This window comes from Cyprinus carpio, chromosome B25, assembly GCF_018340385.1.
Source record: "Cyprinus carpio isolate SPL01 chromosome B25, ASM1834038v1, whole genome shotgun sequence".
Lineage (NCBI taxonomy): Eukaryota > Metazoa > Chordata > Actinopteri > Cypriniformes > Cyprinidae > Cyprinus > Cyprinus carpio.
Genome location: NC_056621.1, coordinates 14,858,192 through 14,883,521, shown reverse-complemented (window position 1 = coordinate 14,883,521; position 25,330 = coordinate 14,858,192). Strand labels below are relative to the sequence as shown.

The following is a 25,330-nucleotide window of genomic DNA, read 5'->3' as shown; positions in this document are numbered from 1 at the left end:
TGTACATGGTAATCACATCAATTAAAAACAAACCTAAAATCACCAAAGCCTTAAAAAAGAAATTGTATCAAATAAATTTGAACACTTCTTCAGAGAATAAAGGTTTCTTCAGTTCATTGTGCACTTTATTTTTAATGCTTTTGGGTCCATTCATGCTAACATGTCCACTTCAGAGCCCACCGCCAACAGTAATAAAATGCCTCCAAAAGTTCACCCTTCAGCCTTCCTCTATTGTTATGGAAAAAAACAGCCAATCATGCCGAGCAGAAGCTGTGTTTGGGTCCCCGCAGGTTAGATCACTTATTTTCTCAGTGCTGTTTATGAAAATGATTTCAGCTGTGCTTGACGAGGGCAGACGGGGCAGGAAATTAGTGTTGAGAGGCTGTAGGATTTGCTGTATTAGGTAATGAAGTCAGCCCTCATGCCATATAGAAGGGCTGTCTGAGTCGCCTGAAGGCCATAACCGGTAGTTATGAGTGCTTATGATAAAATAAGACCCATTTTATGGATGGCTGATTGTGTAATGCAGCACAGTAGTCTGTAATTTTTGTGCTTGTGTTGTGAGGTAGTCCTGCGCCTCTTGGCCCAAATGTATAATTAATTTAAAAATGATTACTTAAGTATTAATGATTGTTAGTTCACTGTAAACCCTAATAAGTTCACAGAACTCAAAAAATATTTTGTAACAGATTACACAAAAACATTTAAGTGATGTTTTTAAATGTTTTAGGTTTACATAAAATAAAAATTACATTTCCAGTTGCCTTAAATTATCTCAATGTTATCTTATAAATATTGATATTTCTCAACTTATAATTAGGGAGTAATTCACTAAAAAATTTCACTCTTTTTCAACTCATATAATGTGGGAAATACACTCAAATTTTTCACTATTTTTCAACTCATATAATGTGGGAAATACACTCAAAATTTTTCACTATTTTTCAACTCATATAATGTGGGAAATACACTCAAATTTTTCACTATTTTTTCAACTCATATAATGTGGGAAACACACTCAATTTTCAATATTTTCCAACTCATATAATTTGGGAAATACATTCAAAATTTTCAATAAATTTTAACTCTTAATGTGGGTGATGCACTCAAAATTAATTCTAAACTGAAATACTGATGTCGGCCCACTACACAATCAGCTAATAATGTTAGAAACCATGAAAGTGACACCACAGTGGCAATTTAACAACTTTTTTTATTTAATACAATGCGCTTTTTAAAAGGCATGAATCAAAGGAGCAGGAGTCAAAAAGTGCTTGTGAAATTAAAACAAAAAGAAAATGACCCCATAAAAACAAAATGTTTTTTAAAGTACAATATGTGTCAATAATAAAACATTCAAATAAAGTACTGGTTGTACTTCAACTGGCAACATCAAGTTAGTGCATCAAGGTATAGGCAATCAATGTATTAAATCTGAGGTAGAAGAGGCAAACAGTGTCAGATCTTAAATCTGAGTTAGAACAGGCAAACAGTGTCAGACCTTAAATCTGAGGTAGAAGAGGCAAACAGTGTCAGACCTTAAATCTGAGGTAGAAGAGGCAAACAGTGTCAGATCTTAAATCTGAATTACAACAGGCAAACAGTGTCAGACCTTAAATCTGAGGTAGAAGAGGCAAACAGTGTCAGACCTTAAATCTGAGTTACAACAGGCAAACAGTGTCAGACCTTAAATCTGAGGTAGAACAGGCAAATTATTACATTTGTAAAAAGGGAGGGACTTTCTCAGTACTCAACTCAACTCAAATAATCCATCCTGAGTGATTCACTCATTTAAACAAATCATTCTTCAGCGTCAGAAGACGCCCTTTCAGTGGTTTGTTGTCCTCAAGACACATCACAACTTTTTGGATAAATGTGAATGTAAGTTCAAGATTCTTTGGGTACTGTAGGTCTAGTGCATAGACATACCCAAAGAGCAGGAGAAATGAGTCAGCCAGAGTCGTGGGACCACTCACAAGTATTTCATCCTCCACGACGATACAGATGCTCTCAGGGCTGAAGAGGGCCGCATCAATAGTGTCATCCGTGACGACTGTCAGGAGAGCCACCGGAGTGTCAGTGAGGTCTGGACAATCTGCTGACTATAAAACACAAATAATACATGAATGAGTTCAGCTCCTCAAGGATACAAATCATGGTAATGATGTCTAGACATTACTGTCACTTTGCACTTAGACTGCAACTAAGCTACATGTTTAAACTATTTTCTTTACATAGGCTTATATCTTATGTTAGTTTCACACCTATCTGTTAGCATACTTTTTGTTTAGTGGAATGATTTACACTTACCTTTTCATTTATGTAATTTCTACACGTCAGTTTGCAGAATAACAACTCAAGTAAAACAGGTCCTGGGGGATATTCCAGAAAGGACGTTCAACAAACTGAGCCTAACCCTGAACTCTTGAGTTAACTTACCCTGTGAAGTGAAACTGAGTTTTCAGTTCCAGAACAGCTGATCTGAGTTAGGTAAGTCGATTCGGAGTATGTTAACTCAGAGTTGAGCTCGTGCCTGACGACTAGTAAAAACTCATCATCAATGGAGCTCCCGTATGGTGACATTTTCTGACTGCGGCCATAATAAAAATCACTGACAGAGTTTTAGATGCGCTCGTCTTTATATTTTGAATTTAACATCACTTTATTTTATATTAGCCTTTGAGGAAGTGGTTGAATGTTGTTCAATGTTTTATTTAAGGCTATTTTATTTAATTCAAATCAGCTGAAAATGAAATATAAAAACAGTCTCACAATGGCTCCTCACTTTGTTTTTATTTCACATATTAAAGTAAAAGTTTATTTAGTGGATAATTTAACTTGTAGCTTTTACCACCAACAGATGCTGTTTAACACATCTGTGTCCAAACATCCTCCTGAGTAGATGAACATGAAGTGGTGCTCACCTCCACCACATGCAACAGAGGCAGAGCAGCTGGTCCTGGGTTAGGGTTTCTCTCTGGAATGGATAACTCTGTTTCCCTCATCTCAGAGTTCACTCTGAGTTTTTCACTTGCTTTCTGGAATACCCCCCTGGTTCTCCTAGAGTTCTTTGAGTGATGTCATGTGTTTAAGCTTCAATATGTATATATGTTTAGTGCTTCAGTTCAAGCTGATTGAATAGCTAAGCAAAGGGATTGATAGTTAGGCCAGTACACTTACATTACAGGTCCTAAAGAACTTGAAGGCATCTTCACGCAGGTACACAGGAAGAGCACGAAGGACGAGTGCCCGTCTTATATTTACATTACGTTGTTCCTAGATGTACAAAAAATATCCATTACAATAGTAATTACACAAATGCAGAGCAAACACTTTATCAAAGTGTTAAATAGCTCCATATTCTGGTGGTGGTCATTGCTATAGATGGTAGATTGAGTATTTGAGTCATCATTTCTTCAGTAAAACATTTTTAAAATTAAAACTTTCTATTGTAAATACTTTAACTCAAAGGAAAAAACTTAAAATTGTAAATCAAATTTCACATAAACAGTAGTTATTTGGACTTCTTCAAATTGAAGCTGAAAAAGTATCTTTTTAAGGTTCCTCTTTCTGATAGAATACATCTTGTCAAGACGTCTATCTCCTATGAGATGACAATGTTGTGTTCATGGCATAATCACTTAACCTCACAATTCGAGTCGGGGCAATTAACACGATGGCTTCTTACAGTTGTCTGCAAACAATCTGTTAATAATCTGTTTCTGAATCATGCAAAGTTAAAAATTCACCTGAAGGTCATAAATCATCATGAGCTTGGCTAGCTCCTCCGCTATCTTGCCAGTCTTGGTGGCCTTGTCTCTGAACAAGGTAATGAGTTTAGGCATGTGTCTGTCCAGCTCCTTGTAGAATTGATTGCGCAGGTTAACATTGTTGATTCGGTGGAACTCTGCAAACACCTGTACATGGACAGAATTACACAGAAATGCACAAAGATGAATTAGGAACAGAATTGTGAATGTATTTTTAAAGAAGTTTTCTGTTGACAGGTAGCAAAACCAAGGGCAATTCTATTAGAGATGAGTCAGAACCAAGGTCAAAATAGAGAGTTAATTGTCATTCATTTAAAACAGGCTGTACAATGTTACCTAAAGGAAATTAATCTAATAAACCTCTGTATACTTTGTTTACTGTGAATGGCAAAAAATATGTCACATCGTGATGTGTTGTCAACTTTTACATCTGCCATTTGCTTTTTGGGGAATTTATTGAAAATTTAGATTTTTAAAAACAGTCATTTAAATATTGGAAAAATCAATCATGTTCAAAGTGGACATGCTAAAGAGTCATGTTGATTAATTGCTCTCAACAGGGAGAACTGTAAAATGATGTAGAAAGAATTTTTTTTTTTTTTTGAAAGAATCTTTACCTGTGACTCCATAAGTAGGGCTGGCCATCTATCCACGATGTCTCTCACCCGTGGAGCTACAAGAGCTCCAACGATTTCTTGGCGACGAAGGGCATAGGTTGTGTTCATGAGCTTGCCTATGACTAATTGGTTTCTCTCAGTCTTTTCAACTTCATGTATGATTTCTACTCTCATTGTTTCCAGAGTGGCTGGGGTTTGATCCTTTGGTAGGTTGATGATGTAGTTGACCTCAGCTTTTCGAGCTTTCTTTATATTTTGATGGGGGTGATCATTGTTGGGGTTGTTTCGGCTCCGCCTCCCTGTGTTGATGGCTACTTCTGCAACCCCAACTTTGGCCAGATTGTTACGGTAAGACGCAACCTTGTACCCTATGTGACGTTTCCATCCCAACTCTGCGTCTTCACCAGCCGTCATTCTGAGACATGGATGAGCTGTAATCAAAGCTTTAGCAGCAATTGCCAATTCCTTTTCATGTGGGTATGGTTTAAAACTGTAGATCATTTCTGCCATTTTTTTAAGGATTTCACTCTTCTGTGACCTCTTTAACTTCAGCAATTTTCCTGATTCTTCATAAACACGATTTCCTTCTTCTAGTATATGCTCCATTTCATAATCAAAACCAGGAACAACAAAGTGATCAGGCCAACTCTTTTGGCGCTGTAACGCAGATACACATGGGAGTAAGTCTGTGTCAGAAGATGCAGTAGATGAGGTGTCACCTTCAGGCCTGATGACTCTCAATGTGCCCTTCTCTGGTAACTCCTGGATGTCCACAAGAAGACAAAGATCACCATCAAAGTCCGGATCCTCATAGTGCAGGCTAAAGTCCCCATCCAGTCTCGGCTTGAACCTCTCTTGCATTATTTCTTTCAGCTCCTCCACTGACTTTGGTCGCTCGAGTAGAGTAAGCTTCAGGGCGGTGTCTCGTGCAACATACACTACACGGAGCACATGCTTCTGGGCAGCAGCCATCTTTTGGTTCCTAAGACAAAAACACGGAAATTTTCATGGAGAGTGAAGGTGACATACACATGTCCACATACTCACCTGGTCAACACAAATACTGGGACACCACTTGAACGAAGGGATGTATGGAAGCCCAGCTGCTGTAGTGGGGCAGTTTATACATGGAGCCACTGGTCCGCACAGCTCCAAGAGAATGTTGCAGTCATCTGTTTACCTGCTTCAACCAATCTTCAGTTCAATAATATGAAACGTCTGGGTGTCAGGAGCAATCGTCCATCAATGTTGTAAGCGCAGAGAGGTGTTTTGTCATTTAGCTCTGATGGGGAGTGAACAGCCATATTGTTTGGGAAAAGTTCGTAAGATCTCAGGTGTTCAATGTAGTGTGATGTGTGCTCTTGGCAAAGAAAGACAACACTACTATTAAAAAGGAGAACCTATTAAATTCTACAGTAATTAGGCAGTCCTCCCTCTTGTCCCACAGACAAAAACATTCCTACACCATAATCAGTTCCATCAATGCAGACCTTTGATGTGCTGTAAATAACATTGCTTGCTGTTATTTGTTCAATGTATGTCTTGGCAAAATTTGGAAGCATTGATACCAGTACAGAAGAGACATTTGATGTCTGCTGGTGAGGTTTGAAGAATCCTGAGGCACTCAGATGGTATGCAACCATGTATTGATGCCTGTCTGCAAGTGTTTTCAACACATTTTTAAAGTTTTGTGTATCGTGTACAACTCTCTTGAAAAAACGGTGTTTACCCTCAAACCTCATTGTCCACAAGTTTACAAGGGGCCCAAAATGGCGTATAAGGTCAGGATAGTGTTCAATGTAGTGATGCTTAGGACGGAGTTTGAAATCAGGAAAGGCTTCTTTCAGCATCTCTCTATGATCCTGTATCTTGGACTGTAAATACTGGATGGACTCCTCTGTGAATTCTGAGCACAGCAATAACTCTACTACCTCTTTTAAGTCCATTAGCACAGTCCATGCTCCATCCTCTTCAGGAACTGCATTCCCAATAATCAAAGGGAGCAGTCTAAGCAATGTGGCATTTTCATGGCCATTACCACCTATGCTTTTCTTTACAGAGAAGTTCTGTGGTATTTTATGAGGTTTGTCAAGCTTGTCTGTGTGCTGGTATGGAAACGATAGAATTCTCTCGTTCAAATATTCAAGGGTAAAGTATTTACGACGGATCATCTCACCGATACACAGAGCGAGCTCTACGGGCACAATGCCCTCAAAAAGATCGTGGAGGACATCAGGTGGAAAGCCAGTGACAGTATGAAAATGCTCTAGATACTGGCTCAGGACACAATCTGCCTGAACACCATTCTGACTCTGACTATCCCCATGCATTACAGCATGCACATCACTATTATGACTGTCTTTTGTCCTAAGACTGAACTCGCCACTTGCAACTTCATGAGTCTGAAGTTTAGCATGTGTTGCTGTGCAGAATCTGCAAAAATATTCTGCTCTAAAAGACTTTGAAAAGCCTGCCAAATCATGGGCTGCAAGATTGTCAGACACCACACACATGACTGTTCCTTGAAGTACCTTACCAATAGACTCAATGAATACCCCATCTTGTTCAAGGGTACGGAGGTCTCTCAACAAAGGACCATGTGCTTTTTCATAGCCAAATTTCTTTATGTCATCCACTTTACATAAAGCTGCAAGCTGTATTACATGCATGGCTGATCGGTATTTTATGGGAAGATCAGCAAGCGTCCAGTATACTGAACAGATTTTGTGTATTTTGCGTGATGTTCCAAGTGGATTGGCTATTTCCAAATCATCAATGTACAAAATGAGTGTTATCTTTAACTCATCTGAAGACAAGAATGTGTTCTCTTTGAAGTACAAACCATCTTGGTGGCTTTCATAATGACTGTTTAGTGCCACTTTTGTTTCTTTAATTTTGTCCAGAATATCTGTATGATTGAAGATTTTTTCTATCATCTCAAGAATGGGAACATACACTGCGGTGTGTCCTGGCTGTAGCAGATACTGTACAGGCTTTACCACAGGGTAATTATTTTCGATGAAGGTTTTCCTTCTCTTAGTTGAGGATAACTGCTTCCCCTTAGCTGTGGCACTGACAATAACATTACTGTCCATAACAGTACTGACAACCTCATTTAGAAGTGTTTCACTGACAGTGATGTCATGATTCTGTAAACTCTCTCTAATGTCATGTTTGAGTATCGGTTGGGACAAGGAAAATATTTGAGTCAATTGTTCCACTATTTCCTGAGATGCCATGTCAGATACATGAAGAATAGATTGCATCTTCAAGAATAATGATGCCAAATTATGGTTCAACTGAGCTCTTAAAGTGTCTGTGTCACACTGACTGTTTACCTCATCGAGATCAAATGTGGGTCCGCAGACCCTGCACTGTGATCTTTCAGCAGGTTCCCCAAGACTTTCTGCTGCAACTACAACTAGGGCACTAGCACTGTCTGCCAATACAACAACACATTCACCAAAGTCTGAATCACCACCATGTTTTCTACTCTTGTGTGCATTAAACGCTGAGTAGCTATTTGTTCTGTAATTACAGTTCTTGAATGGGCATGCTACCATCTCATGACTTCGTAAATGACTTCTCAAATGACCAAATAGAATTTCCTCAATAAAGGGCTGCTTGAAGTTACACAAAGGACACGTAAAAAAACCACACACTCCTTCAGTTGCATCTACTCTACATGAATCATTATGAGATCTTGACAGATGAGCTTTCATCGCTTCAAATGATGGAAAAGTACAAATGCAACTGTCATAGAGACATGGCAGGGGGGACACTCTTGAATATTGGCTATGCAGTACAGTATAGTGCCAAAATAATTGTCCCCGAGTATTTGCAGTTGCAGAACACAACTTGCACTTCCACTCCATTGGGCCAACTTCAGCGTGCAATTTCAATATTTTCAATTAAAGTCTAAACCATTTCAGCCCTGGTTTGCACTTTTGGCTATTCCATTTTTTTTTAAGTTAAAATGTGTGTAAAATTGTGAACAAGGGGGGAAATGATTATGCCAACCAGCCGACAACACATCAGTAATTAAATTCTGTTCTGCTGCAAAAAAATCTAAACCTTGCGAATAATTTAAAATTCAAATTAGTACACAATTTACAAAACTCACCTTTTGGCACCTGTCTGATAGTGAAACACTGACTCTCTGTAGCACTCTTTGTAGTCCGATATCTGTACACAACATGCGCACAAAGATGATTTGTTAATGTTCAAAAACATTTTTTTAAATAATACATAATGATAAATGAAATTTTAAAAAGTGAATATACAGATAAAAAAGTCTCCAAATCTATCAAATACATTCATTGTACACTAATTATAGTAAAAATGAAAATGTTAAAAGATGAGCAAGTTAGTTATTAACAAAAAAATAAAGTTGTGTGCTTATAGATCTGCTATTTATGTTGTTGTTTTTAACAAAGTATTGATAAAGGGTTCAAGTGAAATAAAAAGATTGAAATAAATAGCAAAATAATAACTGTGGAAACACAAAATAAACCAATTGTTAATAACACTCTTTCATAATGCATCCTACCTGAACTGTCAAAATTATTTCGAGAAGATCTCACAACCACACACTTGAGCCTACGAAATACAAACACAGGGCTGGTTAGCATCATGATAACACACTCACATTATGTTGTTTAGTCACACACAGCTCGACCTAACCCAACGTAAAATATTTACTGCGTAACGCAGACATTTATTTAAATATGTATACTCAGAGTACGCACATGCATTAACGACGAACAGCGAAAACAACGAGCGAAAGAAAACGGCGGGAATCAGGGATAACGTTATGCTTTCGGACTCCGCCAGAGAATTCAAAACTCATGGACCTTCCTCAACCGTCAATGTCCCGGGCAAACATGCATTATGGGTAATGTAGTTCATCCAGGAAACCCGCTGATAACGTTACACTGCTGTAAGATGAACTAAGTAAGGTAACTTAACGTTAACGCATTTGTCACATTCAACAACTTCTAAAATTACAATTACTTGGATTTGTAAATATTTTATATAATATATAAAAAAATGTAAAGAGTTACTTATCAAATCAGGGCTAATGATAAGACAGCGCTTAAGAAAATGAGAGCAATAAGACTAATGAAAATAACTGAGGTGGTGGTGGTTTGAAGCGGGGGTATAAAAGTACGCATTCCAAACAGATATAAACAATTAAAAACAAATTAAACTGTGTTCCACATCCACATGGGCTTGCCAAAACTTCTCCCGCATCAAGGCAAATTCAAGATGGCTGACTCAGCTTTCCTGAGGGAGCGATAAGACCCACCCACCAATACGTCATGACGTCGATAACGTCATGCCGCTACTACATGGTTCCTAAACTTTTTGAGCGTTCCACACAAATTAACTCTAAAATACTGAGCCCTGTTCAATTAAAGTGACACAAATCTCAACAGAGCTCAAAACTTTATAGTTTGGTCAACTGCATAACGACATTTGACTGTTATGACCTTATTAGTTATGAGCTAGTACAACTGTTTGGGATTACAGTTGACCTTATTAGTTATGAGCTAGTACAACTTTTTGTGTTGAACCTTATTATTGATAAAGTGTAAAATAGTGCATAAACTATTAATAATAATGTACGTTTTGAGAATTTAAAGGGATGGTTCGGACAAAAATGAAAATTCTGTCATTAATTACTCACCCTCGTGTCGGTCCAAACCCGTAAGACCTTCGTTCATTCTCAGAACACAAATTAAGATATTTTTTATGAAATCCGAGTGCTTTTTGACCCTGCATACACAGCAGTGCAACTGACACGTTAAAAGCACAGAAAATGACATTGTTAAATAAAGTCATTATTTTTGTTTTCTTTGCGTAAAAAAGTATTATTGTAGCTTCATAACATTACGTTTGAACCACTGATGTCACATGGACTATTTTAATGATGTCCTTACTAACTTTCTGGACCTTGAACATGTCAGTTGCATTTCTGTCTATGCAGGGTCAGAAAGCTCTTGGATTTCATCACAAATATGTGACTCTGGACCACAGAACCAATCATAAGGGGCAATTTTAGGATAGGACAATATTTGGCTGAGATACAACTATTTGAGTGCAAAAAAAAAAAATAATACTGAGAAAATGTTAAGTTGTCCAAATGAAGTTTTTAGCAATGCATATTACTAATCAAAAATTAAGTTTTGATACATTTCAGGTAGAAAATTTACAAAATATCTTCACGGAACATGATCTTTACTTAATATCCTAATGATTTTTATCATAAAAGAAAAATCAATCATTTTGACCCATACAATGTATTTTTGGCTATTGCTACAAATATACCCTGCTATTTAAGACTGGTTTTGTGGTCCAGGGTTCACATATCTTAATTTGTGTTCCACAGATGAACTAAGCTCTTACGGGTTTGAAACGACACAAGGGTGAGTAATTAATGACAGAATTTTAATTTTTGGGTGAACTATCCCGTTAACATCATGGGACTTCAAGAGAAAATAGTGATTGAGAACACATGTAAGTATAAGAAAGAACACAGTTTAATTTAACCCTGTATGAAACACAACCTGCACATTATTACTTTCAAACAAAGCTGCTTGAAACCCTTTTTTGGATCTGTACAGCAAAATCGTTCACTTTTTGCGAAATTCCTGATCATGTGGATTCCTGTTGAAATGACTAGATTTGAACACTGTAAATATGCCCACACCTTTATGAATAAAAAAATTTATGTGAATGCCATTATGATGACTGTGACATTGAAAGGTAGTGAATCGTTTTAAGTGGAGGATTAAGCACCAAAATGAAACACTTCTGTTATTCATATACAAATGGCTCTGTATCTTATTAATCTCTTCACTGCAGACGGAGCACAGCTCTCTACACTGTTGGTTATAAATAATTGAATGAGATTTTAAACCACCAATTAAGTCAAGCAGCAGGGAAAGAGGAAATCCCTTGGTGGCCGATTCATTAGTAATAATGTTTGACATTTTCACCACCACCAAATGGAGGCATTGGACATCATATAGTTGCAACTGTCTGTAGAGGCGTATATTATATAAGCGCTCGCAGTCTACTGTACAAATAATACAGGTGGTACAGGTGGGACAGCTGCGTGTGAGGGGGGTTAAGGAAATAAAACTTGTCTGAAACACTGAGTTTGCTGTCTGGATTTAATGCATTTAAAGTTGCACTCGGTCATTTTTAGGTTTCGCCTGTCAGTCAACATGAATTTAGCATTTATTTTCTCTGCAAAACAGTGAATAGGGAATTTATTTGGTATCAGTGTAGCTTATACTGAAGCTAGGGGACTTGATTGTTTTAATAAAATGGTTACATGTTTTAATACTACTGTATAAACATAATTATTTGTTAAATATTCAAATAAAATATCAAAAATAATAAATAGTAAAACTGATTAAAAAAAAAATAAGTATTGTCTTTTTTTCATGCCCATAAAGGATTCATAATAAAAATGAATCACTTTTGAAATAGGCAAATACATAACCAAATATAAAATAGTTTATTTATTTCACCTTTTGAACTGTTATTAAAGTAACAATAAATAGTAAATCACTCATCAAACTGATTAGTAAATGGATAATTACGAGCATTTGCCAAATAGAATAGAATTTGACATATTTATTTTATGATTTTTTATGTTTTTAAATTAATATTAATATTTTAATATTTTATTTTATTTTTATTTTATAAATGTAAAAGTTGCAGTATGGTGTGTATTCTCTTTTTTACCTTTAACTACATTTCAAACATGAATTAAATAGTTTATTTATTTTAATATTTACTACATTTAGTTATGGTGGTGTTTTAGTGCCACATGAAAAAAAAATCTAAGATTACGAAAATAAATTCAAAATATTAAAATATTTTAAGAATGAAGGCAAAATATTTTGACTTTATTCTCAAAACATTTTCTCGTAATGTCGATTTTATTACTGAAAAATTTAGAAAATATTCTTAATTTCGACTTTATTCTCCAAATATTTTGATTTTATTCTCAAAACATTTCTACTTTATTCTCGTAATTTCAACTTTATTCTCAAAATATTTAGACTGTATTCTCGTTATTTTTACTTTATCCTCATAATATTTTTACTTTATTCTCGTATTGCTATGACTTTTTTCTCATAATTTTTATGTTTTTCTCAAAACATTACGACTTCAATCTCAGAATATTAGAATAATTTTTTAACGTTTGACTGACATCATAACTTAAGATATTGTGCATTTTATCACAACTGGAACTCTGTATTGACCGATCATAAGCCAGAACCAGAACTATCCGCATTTCTAGAGAATCAACACCGAAACATATCTAAAATAATACGTAGTGCCCATAATATGTAGAAAACTAGTAGAGTACATACAACACATACTATAACTGGCATCTCATGACGATGGCTTTATAGCAGAGATTAATAGCTGTATAAGAATAATTTTCCTGAATTCAGTTTTTGACTGCTTCAGAGAAAACGAGCAGGCCCGTGTCCTCTCAGCATGACCGCCTGTCTGTCACTTCACCTGCATGTCCTTTTTGAGGCAGGAGAAACTATTAATTTTCTCTACAGGAAAGTAAGCCACTTATTCACTGACTCATTCAAATACTAAGAAGCACTGCAAGATACCCAATATCATTGTTTATGCCACCGTTTGAATGGGCTTTTAATGGAACCAATGAACTGTTCATGGACAAACAAGTAGGTGCGTTTTGAATTTCCAAAAAGGAATTTCAAGGCTTTTCTCTGTATTGTATTTACCAAGCTGAGTTGTATATCTTCGTATTGCATGTATCCCGTTTGTATTTCTGTTTCACTTATGCCGAATGGAGTCTTTATGTTTAAAATCGTGTTTTAAAATGAGCATATTCCTCAAATCTGAAAGAAAAATAAGATCTTTGTAGTCTCTACAGGTGTCCAAGTAAAAGCAGTTTGAATGGAGTTTCCATCTATGAGAACTGCCTCCTGTAGCGCTCCGATCTCTGTCGTCTTATCCGATCACGGCGGTTTCGACACAGATATATTCCCCCGCCTCCTTGAGACGAGGCAGCTGAAGTGTCTTTGTTCTGCTCCATTACTCGCGGTTAGGAGCCGGCGATTCATCTCCATCTGCCGCTTACGTTGCACCTCACCAGCTTCAGTTTCCCCCAGACACGGTCACCGGATATAAAAAAATTAAATTACTGAAAAGTGGTGAAGTGTTTTCATGGTCTTCTGTGCAGATTTGCCGCTCTCTCAGTGGGGCATTTCCTCTCTCTTATGAATCATTGTGTTTTCTAAAACTGTGCTGCTTTGCCGCTTTGAGGATTGAATTGAAAATTGGCTTGTTACGTCAATTCGTTCCTTGTGTATCTTTGGTTTGTTATGATTAATTGATGGAAGCAGTTGTTGAGTGAAAGACCCCATTTATGAAGTAATTATGTCCTTAAAAGACTCCATATTTGTGCAAAACAAGTACTGTATAATACAAGCTGTATTAAAGGTGCTGTAAATTATGTTAGCCGTCCAGGAACCTTCACCAAACTTGGACATGACCCGACTTTACAAAACCTACGTGTCAAAAATCAAACTTTCTTGTGTTCATGAGTGTACCGATGGATTGCCCTGTCACTGTTTCTCCCATCAGGGCTTCTTGAAGAGCGAGCGAGTGGCGCGCATGGTACAGAGCGGAGGCTGTTCTGCCAGTGACTTCCGCGAGGTCTTCAAGAAGAACATCGAGCGTCGTGTGCGCAGCCTGCCCGAGATCGACGGCCTGAGCAAAGAGACTGTCCTCAGCTCCTGGATCACTAAATACGACGCCATCTACAAAGGAGAAGAGGACCAGCGGCGGCCGCAGGGACGCATGCCCTTCAGCGCTGTATCCGAACTCATCCTCAGCAAAGAACAGCTGTACGAGATGTTCCAGCAGATCCTGGGAATCAAGAAGTTTGAACATCAGCTGCTTTACAATGCCCTGCAGGTGAGTGCTAGCTAAGGTTTATTTTCAAAATAACTGATGCTATAATATAGGGCTGCATGAGTAATCAAAATTAAAAAACCGAAGGGCTGCGTCCAAAATCGTATTCTTACACTGTACCTACTCTATAATAGGTGAAAAACAGTATGTGACAAGAGAAGTATGTCCGAATTCATAGTACTCTTAAATAAGTAGGCAAAAGTATCTGGATGACTTACTACTTCCGGCAAGATTCTGTGCATACGATGAACACTTTACTATCCCATAAGGCCACTGGAGAGGATTTATACATGTCAGTGACGCGATGCCATTCACATGTCGACACACATTCATACAATATAGAACATACTCTTTGTGGTTGCAAAGTAATTACTTATTCAAAAAAATACCTACCCAACAGAGTATGAGATTTTGGACGCAGCCAAAGTCACAATATGGCACAGTGTGGATTTTCCTCCGTTAAAGAATTAAGCACTAAAGGTATGTACTGCGTGTTTCAGAGTGTTGCGTGGTGCTGTGTTTTTACATGTGAGCAGCTCATTATCCACCGATTTTCATAATCTCGGAGCAGCTTGGTTTACAACAAATGCTACTCTACAAACTCCGTCTCTGTATCTTTGTTGTCTGTTTGAGTCGCTTTAATGTGCATTTTGGAATGCAAAATTCACCAAAGGTTTTCCCATACCTGTAACGAGAAGCGCTTATTAACAAAAGAGTTTTAGGGTTTCCTTATGATTTTACACAAGAAAAAAGCATGACATTTAAAAATGAAGAAATAAAGAAAGCCATAAATATAAGTATTGTAATGTTACAGTTGCAATGTGAAATATTATTATTCTTTTTTTCCTTTCATTTTTTAGATATTTTAACAGTGAAATTTCAATAATACCTTTTCTTATCTGTATTTACTTATTTATTTAATAATAATATACATTATTATTATATAAATATAATCATAATTTTATAATAGTATTTATTGTATGCTATTTATTATATAAAAATATTTTATTATGTGTATTTAAATAATAATAATAATAATAATAATAATAATAATAATAATAATAATAATAAATATTTATTTATTTATTTAAAGGGGTCATATGATGCGATTTCAAATTTTCATTTCTCTTTGGAGTGTTACAAGCTCTTGGTGAATAAAGAAGATCTGTGAAGTTTGCAAAGACTAAAGTCTCAAATCCAAAGAGATATTCTTTATAAAAGTTGAGACCCACCTGAAACGGCTCGTTCTAACACGCCCCCATATTTCTACGTCAGTATGTGGGAAGATTTGCATAACGCCGCCCAGATGTTAACACAAAGAAAGAAGGCGTACCTTTTATTCTCATTGTATTACTGTTGTTGCTGCTAACACCATGTCGTATAGACACTGTGTGTTTCACTGTAAAAGCGAAACTAGTTTGTTTGGCCTTCCAAAAGAGGACAAAATCCGCTTTGTCATGCCTGGAGCTGATCCGTGCTGGTCGCTGAGGAAATACATCAATTTTGCACTGTGAATCGCCGAATCCACACATCCCTAGGCCCTTCCACTCCCCCCCTCTGACTAACATACGATGACATGCACCAGTCACTTGTGCAGCATTGGTCTGCTCACTACCTCATTCAGCATAGAACTGACGTCATTCTACCACCTCTTCAGTCAGTTCAAATAAAAGAACTGCTCTCTGAGCCCTTTGTCACTTTAATCAGACTGAATAAGCTTTTTTGCACTACAATCTTTTTATCTGCACTGTTTGTTCACTTCACTGGTGATCTGCACTCTATCTGCCATGGGGCCTTGCGCTGCTTCATTTAACTTTATTTTTATTTTTATTTTTATTATTTTTTACATGCCCTTATTTGCACAGCTGTATTTTATATTTTATATTTTATCTGTATCTATCTGGATTTTTAGGCTCTAGTGTTATCTGTATGCACCATGGGTCTGAGAGTACCGCAATTTCAATTCTCTGTATGTATGTACATGTGGAAGAATTGACAATAAAGCAGATTTGACTTGACTTGACTTGAATCGGCTTTCACCGTGGACGAAGTGGAGTCCAACCCGGGGTCGCCAGGTGTGGTTGCTGCAATACCAAGGTACGCTCCTTCGTAGAATCCGTCTGCCGCACGTTCTCAAGCCGCCCGCCTCTGCTCACTCAAGCTGGCCACGGTTCACTCTAGGCCTCCGGCCTCCGCTTATTCAAGGCCGCGTAGTGTGACGTTGTTTCGTTGAGAATGCTACTGTTTTTGCCTTCCAAAAAAACCACAACTAGAAATCATGTTTATATCATGTTTATAATGGGTTTTATGTTTTTGTCTCGTCGCTCCGGCCGGACAAGGCTGCACAATATGTTAAGAGGCATAACATTTCCGTCTCACATTTGAGGCATTCGGCAAAACACAATGTGCTGGATAGCTGGCCAATCACAGCACACCTCGCTTTTCAGAGAGATGAGCCTTGTGAAAATCGACACGTTTCAGAAGGCAGGGCATAGAGGAGAAACATTAATGTACAGCATGTGGAAAATAATGTTTTTTTTTTGTTTTGTTTTGTTTTTTTTTTTTATTTTATTTTGTGTATTAAATTTTCTTTGCTCATGTGTTTGATTTGATGTTTTTTTTTTATTTTTTTTTTTGTATTTTTAAAGAAATATTGCATTTCGATTTATTTTATTTTTTTTATATAAAGGGACCACCTCTATATTTATTTTCTAGAGGATGTTTGTTTTTTTGTGAATTACACTGAGACCATATATGCCAGAGTTTTATCTCTGGTTTTCAGAGATACCAAATGTATAGGGGTTTGGCCATGACAGCTTTAACAATGGCTGTTAACACAATTCATGACACTTTTGATTAATATTATTCTATTCAGTTGTGTTTGATTTCCACTATCTTTAATGTCTCAGGAAAGTTTTTAAAGCCGCGTATGATTTTCTTTCATAAGAAACAAATAGCTTTTTCAGTGTTCTCTGACATTTAGACATGCGTGGTCTCAGAACAATTGCCCAAAATCCCTGAATGTCCTCAGAGGTACATATACAAACAAAAATGAATTGCTGGGTCCCAGATTCCTTTAGCAGATGATTTGGATGAACGCTCTCGGTCCCAAAACATTTCAGTCCCAGCAGACCTTCTTCAGTCTGGCATTTAAAAAAATGTCCTAAACGTTTCTGTGTTTAACTGCATTTATTTTAATTTGCACATATTAGCATCTAAGAGAAACATTTCTCAGTGTATTGAGTTGAGTTGCAATTTTTCTATTATTAATTGAATTATCTGTTGCAAGCACATCATATGTAAATTTTTGAGGAAAATCTGTACAATTCTGCAGAACTACAGTACCTTAATTCCCTCCAAAAATAAGCTGCATCAGACTATAAGTCGCAGAGTGTCAAAATTGCATTGACAGAAAAAAAAGGCAAATTTTATTATTAAATTCAGAAATAATGCAAAATACCAGTAAATGAAACCGAACGTTTACAGGTATTATAACCATGTATGTTAATTCCCGTCACTCCACAACAAATCCTTTACATATAATGGCAATCAGTAAAAAATAGGAGCAGAAAACAAACATAAATATAGTGGCATTCATTAAACACAACATTTATTATTACCACCAAGCCTTACATTTATGTAAAGTGGTATCACCATTTGGAACATTCGCTATACAAATAAACTTGGGCTCATGTACTTCTCCCATTCAGCATAAATCTAAATGCCACTTGGGTATATAAATCGCAACACATTTCAGATGATAAAAAGTGACTTATGTTCAAGAAAATATGGTACTTTGTATAAATTTGTCAGAATGTGCTCCAAACTACATACTAATTGCCTCAGCATTTTGTATGCCATAAGTCACTTATGATATTTCTCCACTTAATGGCTTCCAAATGACAAACAACCCAGGGCTTTTCTTTTGGAATTTAATGAGATTTTTACAAATACACGTTGTGTTGACTGTTTCTCCTAATCGCGGTAAGCAGTTTAGTGCCTTTAATCCTTTGCCCTTTACCGTAATCACCTGAGCACAGGTGGCTTCAGCCCATCATCAGACGCTTTGAAGACATTGCAGAAAGGTCAGGGGTTGATGGGAAATTGGCCAACTGGCTTGCCCTCGTGTTATCTGTCACTAGGCTTTCCCCAGGGGACAGGAGGAGTGAAAGAGATGTGGTGGGTGGTCTTCACGGATGGCCCTTTTCATCGTTATTGCCGTTAGCAGATTAGTGCAATTAGGCGGCTTGAGCCCAACATTAATTGGCACATTTGGCATCTAACTGAGATCTTATGGTGGAGTAAAACCAGGGAACTGAATATTATGCTTAAGATGTTGTCTTCAGTTTATCCTCATGTCCTTGTAAAGTTTAAATACATTTAAAAAAATTGTATTTTATATATTTATTTACTTTTTATGAAAGTGCGTTATTGTAAACTGTTTTACAAACTAAGGGATGAATTTAACTTATTTTCTGTAGTAATTTTTTACAGCAGCAACGGTAACGTTTCTTAAAATAAAGAAAAGTGAGATTTCTTTCTTTCGGTTTAATGCAGAGTTCATTTGTTTTTGTTCAGGCTTCATTTCATCTGCATATACAGTATCAGATCTGTTGCCATTAAGCACAGCGTTGCTTTTTAACTGCACATCTACGACGCAGAAGGCAGCATGTTGTTTTCTGAAGACTTGAATCTTTTGTATTACGGTTTGAACACAGATCTCATGTTCGTTTCCTTTTGTAGTTGTACGTTGTTGTCGACTAATGAGGTGAAGTTGCACCATGGTTTCAGTCAAATCAGGCTTGAACTACTGGTGCTAATCTCTCTCGGCGCTTATTAAGAATTTACGCACCTGTGTGCATTTTATGGATCTGTGTCAGCTGACATTTAAAAATTTGTTTGCTTTGCATGTTAGATTCAGCGTTAGCTGGTGGATCAGCATTCGATAAATCACTCATGCGTGTGTGTTTAAAGGGCAAAGAAGTGTGAATTTATGAGTGGTGTTGTAAAAAATACAAGGAATGCTGTACAGCAAAGCAAACAGACTGGGAGTTAATGACAGGGACCAAACTAGAGGTGTACATGTATTTTCAGATTTAAGTAGCGCAAGAAATGCTAAAATATTTATTGCAAAATGTTAGAAAAAAAAGTGTCTTGAAATTTATTTTTGGATTTTGTAACTATTGTTTTTTATGCACTGCTGCATACAAAATAAAAAAAATCTAGATGAACTCCAAAGTCAATCTCACTAATCGACTTGTCGCCCATCCTGACCCATTCTGATTTTTACACTTGAGCTGTCAAGAAATGTGATGACACGGAGGAAGGGATGCAGATGACTGTTAAATATAAAAAGGAGAAATGAGAGGATATGGGAAAAAAGGGGGAGGGAGTCAGAAAGCTATTCTTGGATTTTTCCATTCTCGGTCATTTCCTTCATTGATTATTATCTTCCACTTCTGCACACTGACTCACCAGCTTGCTGTTCATTTTCCACCTTCAGACTTACTTGTGTGTGTGAGTGTATGTCACTGTATGTCCATTTAGAGAGCATGGAGCCCTGCACATGATATGCGGGGGAAAAAATTATAAAAATTGTGGCCACAAAATTAAGAATTCGTTCCTGTGACTCAATTCATTCCCTAGTTTTAGTAAATCCTTGGCTTGTTTTGATTAAATCAATTAGTACATCATGGACATGATTTTCTAAAACGAGAAAACTGATTAAAGGGATAGTTCACCGAAACATGAAAATTATGTCATTAATGACTCACCCTCATGTCGTTCCAAACCCGTAAGACCTACGTTCATCTTCGGAACACAGTTTAAGATATTTTAGATTTAGTCCGAGAGCTTTCTGACCCTCCATTGAAAATGTATGTACGGTATACTGTCCACGTCCAGAAAGGTAATAAAAACATCATCAAAGTAGTCCATGTGACATCAGAGGGTCCGTTAGAATTTGTTGAAGCATCGAAAATACATTTTGATCCAAAAATAACAAAAATGACGAATTTATTCAGCATTGTCTATTATCTATTATCTATTATCGCACCAGATAACACGTCAGCAGCATCATACGTCAACAGCGTAATGAACGCGCTCACAACAAACCCGGAAGAGAAGACAATGCTGAACAAAGTCGTTATTTTTGGATCAAAATGTATTTTCGACTAACCCTTTAAGTTGTGGGAACAAATTCTAAACTGTGGCCATAATTTAACTAAAATGAGGAATGGATTGTAAATCATTGCCACAATGTAACTTAAATAAGGGAACAATTTAATTAACAATTAAATCTAGGGTATAAATTGTGGTCATAAGTATATTTCTGTGCACGTCGTGTGGGATTTTGTAAAAAAGGGACAACGTTTTAACATTTATAAGGCTAAATGTAATTGAAGGATAACTTTTTTTATTATTATTTATTTATTAAGGGAAATTGTATACTTTTTTGTTTTATTTTTAGAATTTTTTCTTTACTAGTTAAATTTTAATAGGTGTGACATTTTAATCCTAAATATGTCAAAAAGTATAAATATTAGGGGAAATTTTTCATATAAAAATATTTTCATAATTTATTTCTTGTAATTGGCATTTTGTAATCAAATGCAACATTCTTAATCAGATCATTTTAAATGGTCCTGTGTGTTGTGAAAATTTATAAATATTCCATGTAGACTCCCAGTTAAAATGGTCATGATTTTGTAATTTATTAATAATATTTTCTTTTTACAAATATATTACAAATATTTACAAATATATATCAAGCATTATAGCCTATACCTTTTGCTGTTTTATATATATATATATATAAACAGCAAAATTCTGTTTAAAATAGTTTTATATAAAGTATAGCATACAGGTATCACGCAGCATGACGCAGGGGTCCAGACTGTGACTAAAACAGTCACGTTTGTGACCATAAATCTTTACTTAACCTGTTGTCAAGAAACAATGCAAGGAGCTAAAGATACTGTAAAATTCAACACCTCCTATAAAATTGCATGTTACTAATAAAGAAAAAGAGACTGGATGTGTGAAAGACATATAACAACATTTATAGGATGCATCGAGGAGGAGCCCAAACTACAGATGCTGACAGTTACGGTCCATGATATTGGTACAGATTCTGTGTAATAAACAATTCTTTGTAACTGTACATAACTACTCGTATATAAGCATTTTATTTTGACATACCTGTACTTAAAGCTACTTTCCCTGGAGAAATCACACGTTATTTTTCCTGCCAAATACTTATTTAATACAGAGTTCATTGTTCATTTTGCTTTTCCTGGCTAGATCCGTCTTGCTTTAAACAAGAAGTATTTTTCTCTGATAGCTGCTCCACCCGGTGTCATATTCCATTACGGAGTGAATGCTGAGGGAAGAGAATGAGGGAAACAGAAAGAGACGGTAAGCATGACAATTGAAATGTCAGTAAGTGGAGGGTGTCACACAGAGGAAGAGGAAGATCTATAACAGGGCTAGGAGGCAGCGACAGACGAGTGCAGAGAAGTGACAGACTGAGAGGGAAAGACTGAAGCGTTTGAGTAAAGGAGGATGAAGACAGACGAGATCCAAGAAACAACAGAGAATAATAACACAAAGAAAAGAACCGGATAAAATGAGATTGACTGTAGATACAAACAGAGACAAACTGCAGGGAATGAGAGGGAAAGACACACAATAGTAGTTTATAGAATGTGTTTTTTAATGTATTAATTAACCATTAAAACAATGTTCCAGGTTACAGAAATTCATGAGAAACTCTTCTTTTAAATCATATCATCTCATGGTCAACCATAGATGAGATGACCCCAGTTGAATAATAAATCAAGCGCCTGTGAGGTGTGGAACATCTGGTTGGGCGGACAGGCAGGCGGGTCGCGTCTCAGGTGGACACCCTGAGAAATCCAGCTGTGCCCTTCTGATCAGAGAGGCCAGTCGCTGTTCTCCTCTCAGCACCTGTCATCCTCTTCCTAATGAACACATTCAGGCTCGCCTCGCACTCTCGCCACCCTGTCATCTCTCGTTAGCGCGCCGCGCCGGGGCCAGAGGACGCGCTGCGCAGGTGAGCCACTGTGAAGCAGTAATGAATTACCACCTCTGATGGCGCAACGATACTCATATCTGTCTGACAGGGTCAGGGCGGACCATCTAAAACAGAGGCGGCGCATCCCAGTGACACTTACTGGCTTACCGCTAAAAAATATTGAGTTACATAGGGTTTTTATATATATATATATATATATAGTTTTTATATATATATATATATATATATATATAATAGTAAATACAAAGTATTAAAGATCTGGTAACACTTGAATGTTTCATATATGAAGTATTTTAATGTATTAATTATGCTTTGTAATACACCTTATAATGATTGTAAGATCACAATAATTGCAACCTCAGTTCATTCATTCTAATATTCATTAATAATAGTAAATTAATTAATAATAGTTAACTACTGTATTAATTGTTACACAAAATATGCATTAAAACACATGACAAACTACCAATTAAACATCTACAAATATAATGCATTTTAAATTTGGTTACTGTTATTTATGAAAACATATAAAGCATTACAATATAAATTATTAATACATTAATAATGCATTATATGTAAAGATTTTTTCAGAATTTTTTTACTGAAACATTTTAATAGGTAAAAAGAGACTCCTTTATCTCAATTTTAAATAATGACAAATGAATCTTTATCAGTGTTTTGAAACGAATCATTACAGATTAAACTGATTCACGTACAGTTCACAGAAATGAATGAAAATGACACATGGTGACTTGGCATAAGTTTTAAATATATATATTTTATTAAATTAAAAATGTATTTTCAAACTTTTTATCCAATTATTATCATTCTTATGTCTCAATATGACTGACTGATGATTCAGATGAATCATTGAATCAAAGTAGGGCTGCCATGATATCAGATTTTTACTAGGCAATTATCGTAGCCAAAAGAATTCATGATAACCATAATATCATCTGTAGAACTAGTTTGGTTATTCATTATCACATGTGTAGTATTAACATGATATCAGTATTGCATTTTCTCATTATGGTTATCTTCAATAACAGTTTAATGTGAAGTCAGAGTCTGTTTGAGTTACATTTACCTTTATGCATTTACAGTAGCAGACGCTTTTATCCGAAGCAACTTACAGTGCATTCAGACTACACATTTTTTTTTATCAGTATGTTGGTTCATTGAAATAAACTGATTTACAGAACTTGGCTTTTGTGGATTGTTCAATTGCTGTTAAAGCTTAAATGAGAGATGCTGTTATGAAACAAGTATTAAAGACCAAATAAAAAGCTAATTAAAATCATTCCAATGTTCTTTGATCTTGAATGGCCAGCTAAAGCACCATTCATTTACTGTGAATATTCACTAAAGCACCAGAGCTTAGTATAGAAAGACAACCATACTTTTTTTTTTTTTTTTTTTAGTTCTGTGCAAGAATAAGACTGGTGACTGGAGGTGGCTGCCTTTTTAATTGGTTTGCAAATTTAGATGAGGGGGGTGAAGAAAGCTGAGGGAATATTAGAGCGTGACAGTGGCGTGCTTTTCTCCAGGCTGGTGACGTCTCTCATTAGGGCGCTCCTAAGGCTTGTTGTCATAGAAATTGTTGCCAAACTAACCAAAATAGAGCAGCTAAAGAAAAGCGAACAATTTGGTAACACGGCAACAGAAAAGAATCTGGTGTGCATATGTGTGCGGCTCTGGGGAGGTGTTTGACCATGTTCTCCTCAAAGAAAGCCACAATCAAGCCATCTTAATGGATTATGAGCACAAACCCACTGCGCTGTAGCACTGGCATATTTCAGTGGGATGTCCATGCCGCTGTCTTTGTTTTGGCAGTTTTATTATTCTTTATTCAGCCACTGTTTGCATCATTGTGCTGGGAAATGGCTGACGTGGTCATTCTGACTGTCAAAACCAGCAACTCATGACATCTCAAACTTTCCAACTGCCAATCATTATACATTTCCAAAGCTTGCTGTATAAAAACAAGAAAAACTTACATTTGTCAGCACTTACAAGGGCTTATAAGGCTGAATAAGTTACAATAAAACATATTATATTATATTATATTATATTATATTATATTATATTATTATATATTATATTATATTATATTATATTTATTATATTATATTATGTTATTTTTTTTTTTTTTTTTTTTTTTATTTTTTTTTTTATTATTATATTTTGGTATGTTTTTTATTTTATTTTTTTCAAATATTTAAATTAAAAATGATAAAATTACAAAAATCGTCTATTAATATATATTTTTTTATTATTAGATTATCTAATCCAAAATTATTATTATCATTATTATTATCATAATTAATAAATTAATTACATTGTAATTTTGCATTATTAATGTCATATATTTTAAATGTAGCATTTCACAATGTTCACAAATGTTTAATAATAATAATAATAATAATGTTGATGTTGTTATAATGTTATTATAAACAGTCATAATCATTACTACATTATATAAATTAATTAAAATTGTTTATCCAATCCAAAATTATTATTATTATTATTATTATTATTTGTGTTGTTGTTGTAAATAAATATAATCATAATTATTTTAATTACACTATATATTTTTTTATATTTAATATCATACATTTTGAATGTAAATGCACACAACAATTTTTGAATTTTAATTTAGCTATTTTTACAAAAATATTTTTTTAAATATCAAAAAAAAAAAAAAAAAAAGTCTTTGAACCCCACAGGTTGTAAGGTTTATAGTAGCTCAAATGAATATTCCTGCACATCCATTGAGAGCAAATCATTAAGAAAATTAATTACATTAGCACACCTTGCAAATGATTAGGATATTAAATGTATCTTGTGGTGTTCTCTGAGAATAACAGATGGGTCATTTCAGCAGAACTTTTTATAATTCACAGGTGCAA

At 35.7% G+C, this 25,330-nt stretch overlaps 2 protein-coding genes across 15 annotated transcripts in view; one reads left to right on the top strand and one right to left on the bottom strand.

Annotated features, from left to right (window-relative positions):
* cadps2 (Ca++-dependent secretion activator 2) overlaps positions 1-25,330 on the top strand; it is a 132,956-nt gene that overhangs the window by 37,430 nt on the left and 70,196 nt on the right. For all 14 annotated transcript variants that reach the window (XM_042752855.1, XM_042752853.1, XM_042752851.1 and 11 more), the window contains exon 3: positions 14,036-14,368. In XM_042752855.1, the coding sequence (XP_042608789.1) occupies positions 14,036-14,368 (333 nt within the window). The remainder of the gene's footprint in view (positions 1-14,035; positions 14,369-25,330) is intronic.
* LOC122142395 lies at positions 1,046-9,388 on the bottom strand. Its single transcript, XM_042752867.1, has 8 exons — positions 9,136-9,388; positions 8,937-8,986; positions 8,511-8,572; positions 4,388-5,669; positions 3,750-3,917; positions 3,181-3,276; positions 1,687-2,102; positions 1,046-1,575 (listed from the first exon to the last, which is right to left on the bottom strand). The coding sequence occupies exons 4-7, from the start codon at positions 5,357-5,359 to the stop codon at positions 1,788-1,790; spliced, it is 1,551 nt and encodes a 516-aa protein (XP_042608801.1). The 5' UTR covers positions 5,360-5,669; positions 8,511-8,572; positions 8,937-8,986; positions 9,136-9,388; the 3' UTR covers positions 1,046-1,575; positions 1,687-1,787.

Bases quoted from the DNA above. Each gene is read 5' to 3' on its own strand.
- LOC122142395 (XM_042752867.1), bottom strand. From the start codon at position 5,359: ATGGCTGCTGCCCAGAAGCATGTGCTCCGTGTAGTGTATGTTGCACGA. The intron at 3,918-4,387 runs GTAAAGATTCTT...GTCCATGTACAG, and splicing joins CCCTACTTATGGAGTCACAG to GTGTTTGCAGAGTTCCACCG. The intron at 2,103-3,180 runs GTAAGTGTACTG...TGTGTTTTATAG, and splicing joins AGTTCTTTAGGACCTGTAAT to TCAGCAGATTGTCCAGACCT.